This window comes from Alexandromys fortis, unplaced genomic scaffold (genome assembly GCF_014885135.2).
Source record: "Alexandromys fortis isolate MF-2015 unplaced genomic scaffold, M_Fortis_MF-2015_v1.1 scaffold_21, whole genome shotgun sequence".
NCBI classification, from domain to species: Eukaryota; Metazoa; Chordata; class Mammalia; order Rodentia; family Cricetidae; genus Alexandromys; species Alexandromys fortis.
The window spans coordinates 16,098,535-16,110,064 of record NW_026067905.1 but is presented as its reverse complement, the minus strand read 5'-3'; the positions used below and the strand labels follow the sequence as shown (position 1 = coordinate 16,110,064).

General features: G+C 43.7%; 1 protein-coding gene across 1 annotated transcript in view; it reads left to right on the top strand.

Moving 5' to 3' along the window:
• Positions 1-4,477, top strand: part of Arpc5 (actin related protein 2/3 complex subunit 5) — an 8,060-nt gene extending 3,583 nt beyond the window's left edge. Inside the window, exons 3-4 of the mRNA XM_050135370.1 lie at positions 1,196-1,372; positions 3,128-4,477. Of these exons, the coding sequence (XP_049991327.1) occupies positions 1,196-1,372; positions 3,128-3,190 (240 nt within the window). The 3' untranslated portion in view covers positions 3,191-4,477. The remainder of the gene's footprint in view (positions 1-1,195; positions 1,373-3,127) is intronic.
• Positions 4,478-11,530: the final 7,053 nt, after the last annotated feature.

The window sequence follows — 11,530 nt, the reverse complement described above, 5'->3', positions numbered from 1 at the left end:
GCCTCCCGAGTGCTGGGATTAAAGGCGTGTGCCACCATCGCCCAGCCTGTTTTGTTTTTTTAATGACAGCTTGTGGGTGGGAGGTTATAGCTCTAGACCTCAATAGGGAAATTGCAATCTTTAAACGAAGATAACATTGGTGGTAGAAATTTTCTGTAAAGTCCTGCCCATTGGAATGCTGGAGATCCCACTATGTGCTGAACAGAAGGAGAAATGAATTGTTGAAAGGGATTGATTGTGTGTTCCCTCTGCTTAGGCGATGCTTCTGGAACAGGCTTTTCCAGAAGGAAAGTTTAGAGATGAACACAGATGGACCCAATGTCTGTAGCTAGGAAACTTCAAAAGAGTTTAATGGTTTCAAACAGGAGCTTTTAAGAAAATGCCACTTTTGTATTCTGTAGACAAAACTGTATAAATCAGTTTCCTTCTTTGTTTATGAGTTTTTTAGACCAAGAAGTAAAATTTAAATGTTATAATAAATTGTTAAATTTTCCCATCAGTCTGTTAGTAAATTCCAGTTCTACCTTTAGATCTATTAAAACTGTGTTCCAGAGCCTTTTAACCCCAGCACTGGGGAGGCAGAGGCAGGCAAATCTCTGAGTTCAAGGCCAGCTTGATCTATATAATGAGTTCCACGACAGCCAGAGCTACACAGTAAGACCTTTCTCAAAAACAACAAGTAGAATGGGTTCCCTTATTACCACCTCTACTATCACAGCACCCAGAACCACCCTGTGTCCTTGGAATTGTCCCAGTGTCTTCTGTTTCATTCCCGCTGCTGCCGTCTTTGCTGTTCTCAGGAGAGATGCCGAAATAGTCTTCGAATGAGAATCAGATTGTGTCTCTGCTCTTAAAACTCGCTGTCTTATTTCCGAGTGAAAGCCAGTGCCACTGCAGTGTGGCCTGCAGGCTCTCACGTGATCTGTCCTCTCACAGTACGTTCCTTCCCTTCCTCCCTACTTCTCCCACCCTCAGCTCTGTCACCTCAGGTTGTGTGAACATTCTGAGCACTCTGAAACCCATGCTGCAGCACCTGTTCTTTCGTGTGTCTAAACATTGGCCATATTTCCAAGGAGTTTTCTTTCACATCCTCCGTGTTGTCCTTCAGTCCTCCGGATTTCACTCCAACGTAGCATTTCTAAAATTTTGTTCCTAGCATACATGTCTGAATGTTTTGTTATGTATTTACCCTCAGGACCGGGCAGGCAGCATTGTCTTGAAAGTGCTCATCTCTTTTAAAGCTAATGATATTGAAAAGGCTGTTCAGTCTCTGGACAAGAATGGTGTGGACCTGCTAATGAAATATATTTATAAAGGCTTTGAAAGCCCATCCGACAACAGCAGTGCTATGTTGCTACAGTGGCATGAAAAGGTAAGTGACAAACCGCAGGTCCCTATGACTCGTTCCTTTTAGAGTAGAAAGTGATAGCTCTTACCACCTAAAAAACAAGACTTGATTGTATGTCTTTATTCTTACAAATTAAATACATGAAAATGAAAAGTTCACGTTGCTCACCAGCCTTGGTCTTAAGAGATTCTGATTTGCACTGCATACTTGTTTGCATGTTTAGTACATACGTGATTATGTATCTGTATGGATTCCAAGAAAATCTTCAAAAGAAAATCGTGGAAATCAAAAATTGATTTATACTGATCAAACAATAGAAATAACCAAAAATGAAAGGGTTGATGTGTGGTCCATACAAACAGTGGAATGTTACTCATCCATGAAAAGGAATGGAGTTTTTAATACCTGCTACAATGTAGATGAACCCAGAAGATGTTCTACTAGGTGAAACCAGACACAAATATTTGGCATTTCTGCTTATATGAAATAATCTGAGATAGACAAGCTCAAAGGAATAGAAAGTCACTAGACCATGGAGAAAGGACAGAGTGCTTACCTAACATTCCCAATTGATCCCCAGCAATGTGTTTTTGTTTGGTTTTCAAAAATTGTTACCGACCGTGAAGGGTAGTACATGCCTTTAACGCTGCACTCTGGAGAGAGGCATTGCAGGCCAACCTGGTCTATATATTGAATTATGCGCTATATTGAGAGAGAGAAGAAAAGGAATTATTGTTAGTTCTATGTAAGAAGTTAGTAGACAGGTGAACCAAGTGACTTAGTGGGTAAAATCTTCTGCCACCAAGCCTGTCAACCTGAGTTCACTCCCTGGGACCCACACAGTGGACAGAAGGAACTGACTACCTCCACACACACATTATACCCGCACACATGCACACAAAGCAAGTGTAATTTTAGGTAATCTTTCCTTCCTAGCTCTTATAGTGATAAAATATAAACAATAGCATTTTAAAGAAAAAGAAACAGATAAATGACTATGTAGTCTCTGAACATTCTTAGAATTCTCAGAACTCGAGGAGGATCCTCTCCTTCTGATATGTTTGGGGCGGGGTTCCTCTTGTTTCTTCTGCTGTGCTGCGTGCTTCAAGGTCAGCTGGCCCAGGGGCTTCTGGCCACCTCTCCCCATAGAAATGCTGGGATTCCTGGTGCTATGACTTTTTTGTGGAGATTCTGGAGATCGAACTGTCTCATAGTAGACCAAAGGATGTTTCATATCCTCGCAATACACAATGGTAGTCAAAATATTTTTTCAGTATAAGTGAACCAGAATTCCTAATTGCTAATATTTAATCATGACTCTCAGTATTCAGATTAAAAGGTTCAAAGCTAGAGATCATCAGCTTTTAAGTAATATCTTCTTACCTTAGGGGAAATCTGCAAACTAAGAGGAGGTTGGCATGACTTGTCCCCACGTAAGGCTCTTCCTAACCTAACCGTGATAAGGATGGGAGATGGAGAGTGCCTGGATTTATCTTTGAACATCTGTTTTAGTCAGGAGCGATGTGCTGCAGGCATCTTCAAGCATAGATACAGTGCGCTAGAATAGTGACTAATGTATATTTGGAAGTAAGTTTGCTAGGTCTTTGTTTTTTATTATGCCCTAGTCCTAATAAGACTGCTATTAGTCTCATGCTGAGCACTGCCTGGGGCATAGCAGATGCTCAGGGAGTGCTTATAAATTAATGCTTTCAGTATCTTGCCTAATCTCCTAACCTGAGACTTGGCCCTTTATGACCCTTTCTGTGTGGTTGGTTTTAGGCACTTGCTGCTGGAGGAGTAGGGTCCATCGTTCGTGTTTTGACTGCAAGAAAAACTGTGTAATCCTCCAGCTGGAACTGGACGGCGTTCACAGCAGTGGGAGTTGCTGGTACAAAGACCAAAACAACCAAATGGCACCGCTGCCCTGTGGGTAGCATCTGTTTCTCTCAGCTTTGCCTTCTTGCTTCCTTTTTCATATCTATAAAGAAGAAAATTACATATCAGTTTCCTTAATGAAAATTGAAATAATGTTGAGAAAATTTTGTTTTAATGGGGGTGTTTGATCCTTTCATAATCATGTCAATAATATGTATACCATTCTGTAATTTATATTCAAGTTTGATTGTGCAATTTTTAACTCTTTTGGCTGGTTTAAGGGTTTTACTTTGTTTTTAACCAATACTGAGAGATATGATCAAATTTGAGGCCAGTTTCCTAACTCATGCTAGTCAGGAAGTGATCTTTATTTTTAAAAATGAGAGACTGGCAGCTATTAACATTGCAAAACTGGACCACACTTCCCTTATTTAAGCAAAATGTGTTTCCAGAGCAAGTAGTGGGTGAGCCCCACTACCAGTTTCCAGCTTTATTTCTGCTTGCCTCCAGGTGATGCTGTGAGTGTAAGTGTGCTACTTCCTGTTAGCGTCCGATTATCATGGCCTCTCAATCTCTTTGTGGTGACCCAGGGTCCAGAGCAAGCAGTCTTGCTCTATATAAATGTATTTGCAAAATATAAGCGCCTCTTTGGCACAAGCATCACATTTTCCTTCTGATGATAAGGCTGTCTGGGGAAACCACCCCAAGTCAGAGAAAGGACATCGAAACTGATGTAATTCAAACTCTATCAGCCTCTGGATGAAACCCTACTTTCTTCAGAAACAAGGTAGCTGCCTTAGACATTTCCACAGGTATTCACTGTCATTTCATATGCCCAGTGATGTCTTCAGTGTTCTTCAGGTAATGGGGAGCTCAGAAAATTTGGTTCTGATCCAAACAAATACATAGTCTGTGTTTCAGCTCAGTGTTTTTTAAGAAAGAAAAATGCCACACAGAAAAAAAAAAAAAGTGTTTACTTTGTTGGACAAACCAAATTGGTTCTCAAAAATGACCGGTGCTTGTAAAAAGTTACTATTATGAAGCAGTTCCAAGAGCAATCACGCATGCACATGTTCAAGAGGGAATCAGCCTGGCTAGTCTTTACACAAGACACCAGTTCCAGAGTCACTGACTGAGGTGAGAACCAGTGCAGAAATTTTGTAAACTGCTGTTTTTGATACCTGCTTTTTTTGTTTTGTTCTGTTTTGTAAAATTATGATAAACTTCAGAAAATAAAATGTCAGTGTTGAATAATTTCTTTTTCTTAATTGAATACTTGTAAGTCTCCAGTTAGTTAAAGAGAAGGGTGTCCGGTGCCGCTGCTGTCTGTATGGTTGGATGTATAAAGCCACTTGATAGGAACAGATGGAGAAGAGCCACTAGTGATGTATGAGCCCTGCTGAGGCCTTTATGTGACTGAAACCCTCTGGGTTCCAGCAGGACACCTCAAAGACCTAGAGACCCAGATTCTTGCAGCTGCGAAAGTCACTCCCAGCTTCTAAGCTCCCCTTGTAGGCCTCAGGACTATTTCTCACTCCTCTCAGCAGCTCTGCTTATCAGCCTCACCTGGCTAAATTCCTGCTTTACTCTGGCTAAGCAGTGCGTGGTGTAAGTCTTCAAGCAGGTGTAGCACAACCGCGTTAGAAACAAGAGTGAGCATTTGCATACTGTTTGAGGGCCATAAATCCTGGGTGGGGCAAATGTTGTCATCATGTTTTATAGTCACGGGAGTGGAGATGGTAAAACCTGTCAGCCTGTCAGCTCTAAGGGGAGACAATAGATATGGACAAGCAGTGCAGTGTAGGAACTGGAGACAGTGGGCTCAACAAGTGTGTCTGGTCATAGTAACTGGTACAGCGCCCTTGGTGGTCAGGAAAGTAGATAAAAAACTGTGTGTCTAGGTCATAGTAACTGGCACAGCGCCCCTGGTGGTCAGGAAAGTAGATACAAAACTGTGTGTCTAGGTCATAGTAACTGGCACAGCGCCCCTGGTGGACAGGAAAGTAGATAAATACTTTTACACACAAGTGGTTCTTCATTGCCCATGTTGGAGCCAGTGTATGTGGAGGCCAGACATGAGTGTCTTCTTCATTCACTTGTCTGCCTTATTTTTTGAGTCACTAAACCTGGAGCTTACCAGTGCTTTCTGACTGGCCAGCGAATCCTTGGGGGTCTCCTGCGCCACTGCCTCAGTGCTGAGATGAGACACCACGGTGTCTGCCATGGGTGCCAGCCGTCTGAACTTGTCACAGGAGCCCTTTACCTCAGCCGTCTTCCAGCTCCACAGAAGCAGATCTCGGCCTGTTTCTCTTCTAGAATCTCAACGGTTAGGTGTGATTTGGTTTGACCCTGTCTTGTTTTGAGAATTGATCTCGATTTTTATTCCAGACTGGACTCAAACTCAGCAATCCTACATCAGCCTCTACCTGGCGTTACAGGTGTGCCCTAACCAGACTTGTTTTCGCTTTTTTTTTTTTTTCAAAAGGGGCAAACAAGCAAGCAGTGGGAAGGCTCAACACTAGAGACCAGACCGAGGCAGGCGGATTATGAGCCTGCCTGAGCTAGCTAGCGAGAACCTGTTTTAGAAGATCAAAGGCTGACTGGATAGTCCAGTGCTGGAAGGTAGCACGTGTCTTACCTCAATCCCCACACACCGAAAAGGGAGACACCTAGCAAAAACACTTGGTGGTTAGTTCCTAGGAAACGGTGATAAGTGAGCATGCTGATGACGTCAGGAAATACATTCGTGCACAGGTGAAAACTGATGACGTCAGGAAATACATTGGTGCACAGGTGAAAACTTCTGATGACGTCAGGCGCATCAGGGCATGGGTGAAAACTGATGATGTCAGGAAATGCATCGGTGCACAGGTGCAAGCAATACGAATCAGTCACATCATTGGGACACAGCAGACAATTGCGGTGTGGGTCTTGGTTCTTTCTCCTGAAAAGTCAGTCTTGGGTACTTGAGAATCCATGTCCTGCATTTAGTACATGACTGAACGCAGCTGATGTTGGATGAACAGCAAAAGTCGAGTGGGCCAAAGGCCAGAGAGTCAAATCAATCCAAACTAAGTTTACGAGGATGGGAAGGACAGAGGGTCCATGTGACATCAACAGAAGAATGGAGATGTTTAAAGGGGTTAGTTCATTCTTGTAGTTTTACAATTTCAACAAAGTGAAACTCCAGACTGGGAAAACTACTAAACAGATTATACTTTCATAAGGAACTCTCCTGGGGGATCCAAGACAGTAAGGTGGCTTCTAGTTTGGTTTTAGTCTAATTAATATTTGGTCATTTGATCTTGGGCCTTTTATAACAGTAAAAAAGAATGGGATCCAAGTGCTCAGGATCCCTTCCCTCCTCACTCTTCACCTCAGTCCTACATCCCAGGGCCAGCAAGTTGTGTGCCTCCTCTCGGTGAAGCAGGGAGCCTCAGGGGCCAGTGTGTTTGACCAGTGTGTTCTGCCTGTAGGTGGCGCCGCGTCACACTGCTGACCCACCCCAGGCTTCCTTTCCTACTTGCTTCCTTTGTGTTCCTCAAAAGTTTAGTATGATGAACACAAATGCTCTCTGTGTGCCTAGTACTTCTCTCTGGAACAGTTCCAAAGTCCCACGTAGCATGGAACAGACATGAGTAGCGCATGGCACACCTGCTCCAGTCCCATCTTCTAAAAACCTCTTTACCTTCCAGCTCTGTTTAGTTCCTGCTCTGCAGGTGGCCGACCTTTGAACTTTCTGCTGACCCCTGGGACACCTCTAAAGTCACTGAAGCTGTTACGCCTTTCCTGGGTAGATTTCATTTTTTTCTAACGGTGCCAACCCAATGCTATAAATGGACAAAGATGCTGAACAACTTCCTTATGTTTATCTTAAAAATCAAATTAAGATTCTAGAGGCAACTGTAAAGAGTTTCTTCACCTGATGACTGAGCTAAAGGTCGGTGTCTTTTGAACAAATAGTTGTATAATTTCCCTATTTACTCATCCATTTTCTGGTAATTTGTTCCTATAGTCATGTTTTCTTCCTACCCTAATAGTCCTCTTGACAGAATAGAATTCTTTAGCAAGAGTGTAAGCACTCACAAGTAACTATCTATAAATTCGTCCTCTTGCCCATATAGATACTAGCATATTATTATACATATATTCTAATCTTGTGTTCATTAACTATGTGCTTAATTTTAAAGTTTGTATTTTTCTTGCCAACAATTTTTTTTTCAAATTCAGAGATCCTAATAACAGTTGCCCCCATTTAGTAGGAGTTCCATGTAGGAGCCAGAAATGTGGCACACACCTATTACCCTAGCGCTTGAGAGGCAGAGGCAGAAGCATCAGGAGTTGCAGGCCAACCTCATCTACACAGGAAGTTCAAAGCCAGCCTAGCACCTATAAAACCCTGTCTCAAAAAAAAAAAAAAAAAAGTCAAAACAAGGCCTAAAAACCCCATAGTCCACACAAGTAGTAAAAGAGAGAGCTCACAGACAGAACGCTTGCCTCCCACGAGGGAAACTCTAGGTTCAGTGGCGACTTAAGGAGGTGTCCTGGATAGCGCCTTATAGATTAGTTTATTGCTTTCCGATTTTTATTTTTTCAGATTGGCCCTGGAGCCTTACATGTGCTCTGTCACTGGTCTACCAAGCTCTTGCTTGTATTTTGCGTCAGCCTCGGAATAGTGAGGGTTTCAACCTGTACCACCCGGCCAGCAGCTTGGTTGCTCCTCAGAAGGCCTGAAGGGTTTTTGTTGGGCTCTTTATTGTTGTTTGCTTTTCTGAGGCGCACAGCTAACCTAACCACTGCCTTGTATTTCACAATTGAAATCAGTTTCGCTGTTGCTAATATAGACATGTCGGGGACTGTGGAGTACTTAAGATATACTCTTTTACCTTGTAGGCCTAGAATCTAGAAAACAGTCACCTGAGCAACGCTAAAATAATGTGGGAAATGAGAGAAGGACATAGAACAACAGTTGGCAAAATTACTTCTCCAACAGGGACTGTGAAGGGGAAAATCTGAACATATAGCCATCCCACTGGGTCTGGAAGACTTGAGGGTTTGCCCAATAGAAAAAGAGCAGAAAAGGAATACAAGGCAGAGGGAACCCTGGTATCGGAAGTCGTATAATTAGCCAGAATCCTGTTCGGTAATGAACTGGCACTATGGTGCTACCAAGTGTTTGGTGACAAGTTCCATGTTTTCTTAGTTCTCCATTCAAAAGCATGAGATTCCCTTAACTTGGATATGTTTAATGTCCAATGTTGATGTAAGCAGATGGAAAGTATCTATCCTTGGGACATGGCCACTTAGGAATGGCATGTTACAGCTGTTGTTGGGACAGGAAATATATAGGCACAGTTCCTCCCTGGGAGTGACTCTGAGGACAGCTCAGTAGCGCTCAGAGGGGCCCAGCCGGGAGGTGAGGCAGACAAAACAGAGATGACTGTGTGGGTTTCGAGGACAGATCTCAGCACACATGCTGCTACTTTTTAAAGATTTATTTATTTATTATGTACACAGTGTTCTGTTGCATGCAAGGAGGGGAGCCAGATCTCATTACAGATAGTTGTGAAGCACCATGTGGGTGCTGGGAATTGAACTCAGGACCTCTGGAAGAGCAGCCAGTGCTGTTAACCTCTGAGCCATCTCTCCAGCCTCCACATGCTATTTCTGCTCTAAACTACACTGAGCACTTGAAGATTTCGCCTTGGCCTTTCCGGTCCAATTGCCAGCCTCCCTATGGCACCTCTCCAAGGGTCACCATCCACCCTACAGTGGTGCTTTGATGCCACTCACGGAGCCAGAATGAATGGGGCTCCCAGTGAGCTCTGCAATGCTGACAGAAGCGCCACCAGGGCCCACAGATCAGGCTCTGGAAACCCTCACAGCTGTCCTGCTTCTGCTGCCCATCAACTCCTCCTCCTCTACCAGGCACACAGAAAAATGTTCACCAGAAACCCAAGCTCCTGCCTGGAAGTTCAGGCACCCAAACCGAACTGACTTCTGTCTTGATTCCACTTCCAAAGTCCCAAGGAGAGGTTCTGATGGGTCCAACTTTGGTCTAGAACCAGTCCCTGAGAAGTGGGCTGGATTGCACCTCCCCTGTAAGGGTGTTCATGAAGTATAGGAATCTCAGGATTCTTACACACAAAACAATGTATTTAATATACAGGTTCTTCTAGGGCATGGTCCATATCTTACCTCTGACCACTTTCTAAAACCTTGCACCGCATTGGAGTCTCTCTATAGTTGCTAAAGAGCCAGACTCCTCGAGGTGAGCGAGTGACTCAGTCATTAGAGCCCATTTTAAAGAGACTAGCTGAAGATATGAACTACCTGCATACATATCCACGTTACTGCGGTGTTACGATTCAGGTATCTAATAGTGAAGGCCTTCTACATATGAAAGGCATTAGCGGGCATCTGATAGTAAGTATAGTGTAATATATACTTTATGAAAATAAACAAACACAGCAAGCCCTGTGGTTTCTGTTGGGTCACTCATCCTATCTGAGTTCATTTCTTCATCTAAGAAGTCATATATGTTACACACAAGGTTAAGTCACAAGTCACTGAAAACTGCCTGTCTGCCGTCCTTTGGGGAAATGCTGGTTGTATTTCCTTTATGTACTGATCAATGGGTTATTCTTTAGCTGGACTTCTGCAGTTTCCGGCTGTCTTACTTGTGTGCATGCTACATAACCCTATCATTGTTGACATTTTGGAAAGTGGATAAAGAGGCCAGAAACTATGTCTGCAGAACTCAGCCCCTTTTTTTTTTTTTAGTAATGTTGCATTTTGTATATTATATGAATGTTTTTATATTTTATAGTTTCTTATTTGGATAAAGTACTTATTTTTTGTTTGTTTTTTTAATTAATTAATTTATTTATTTATTAAAGATTTCTGTCTCTTCCCCACCACCGCCTCCCATTTCCCTCCCCCTCCCCCAATCAAGTCCCCCTCCCTCTTCAGCCCAAAGAGCAATCAGGGTTCCCTGCCCTTTGGGAAGTCCAAGGACCACCCACTTCCATCCAGGTCTAGTAAGGTGAGCATCCAAACTGCCTAGGCTCCCACAAAGCCAGTACGTGCAGTAGGATCAAAAACCCATTGCCATTGTTCTTGGGGTCTCAGTAGTCCTCATTGTCTGCTATGTTCAGCGAGACTGGTTTTAACCCAGGCTTTTTCAGACCCTGGCCAGCTGGCCTTGGTGTGTTCCCGATAGAACATCCCCATTGTCTCAGTGTGTGGGTGCTCCCCTCGCTGTCCTGTGTTTCTTGTTCTTGCTCTCTTTCCTTTTGTTCCTGATTTGGACCTTGAGATTTCAGTCCGGTGCTCCAATGTGGGTCTCTGTCTCTGTCTCCTTTCATCGCCTGATGAAGGTTAATATTTAGGAGGATGTCTATATGTTTTTCTTTGGGTTCTCCTTCTTATTTAGCTTCTCTAGGATCTCTAATTATAGGCTCAGTGTCCTTTATTTATGGCTAGAAACCAAATATGAGTGAGTACATCCTATGTTCCTCTTTTTGGGTCTGGAGAACTCAGCCCGTTTAAGGGACACTAAGAAGAGGGATGCTGTGCTTGGAACCCGCACCCCTGCTGCATGATGCTAAGTGTTGGAACACGAGACAATTGCAGGACAGGTCTCCTCTGAGATGCCCCATCCATTTCTCTGCACTCTGGGTTTTGGTGGTGGTGGTGTGGTGGTGGTGGTGGTGGTGGTGGTAGTGGTGGTGGTGGTGGTGGTGTGTGTGCTGATATGCACGTGTGTATGTTTGCGCATGCATTCATGTGTGTGAATGCAGGTGCATGCATGCCATGGTGGACATGTGGCACTCAGAGAGCAACCTCAAGTGAGGGTCTTCCTTTCTACCTTGTTTGAGACAGAGTCTCTGTTGTCTGCTGCTACCTGCTCTAGGCTAGCCAGCCTGCAGACTCCCAGGAATTCTCCCATCTCATCGTAGGAGCACTGGACTCCAGATACACACCATCACACACATCTCTACACGGGCTCCTGGGATTCCAGCCCAGCTCCCCATGCTTGTATAGCAAATGTTTTACCCACCGAGTCATCTCTATAGCCTGAGATTTTTTTTTTAACCTAAGCTTGAAAAGTCACCTATTTCTCCACATAAAGACCTCAAAGGCTTTCCCATTGCCCTTGGCATAAACTACAAGCTCTTTGGTGTGACTTAAATCAGTATGTCATATCTCTTTCTCCTAACCTCATTGCTCATCTTTAATCTCTGAGCCACAGCCACGGTAGCTTTCCCTCTGAGTAGTCTCTTCACTCCAGCCCAAGGGCCTTTG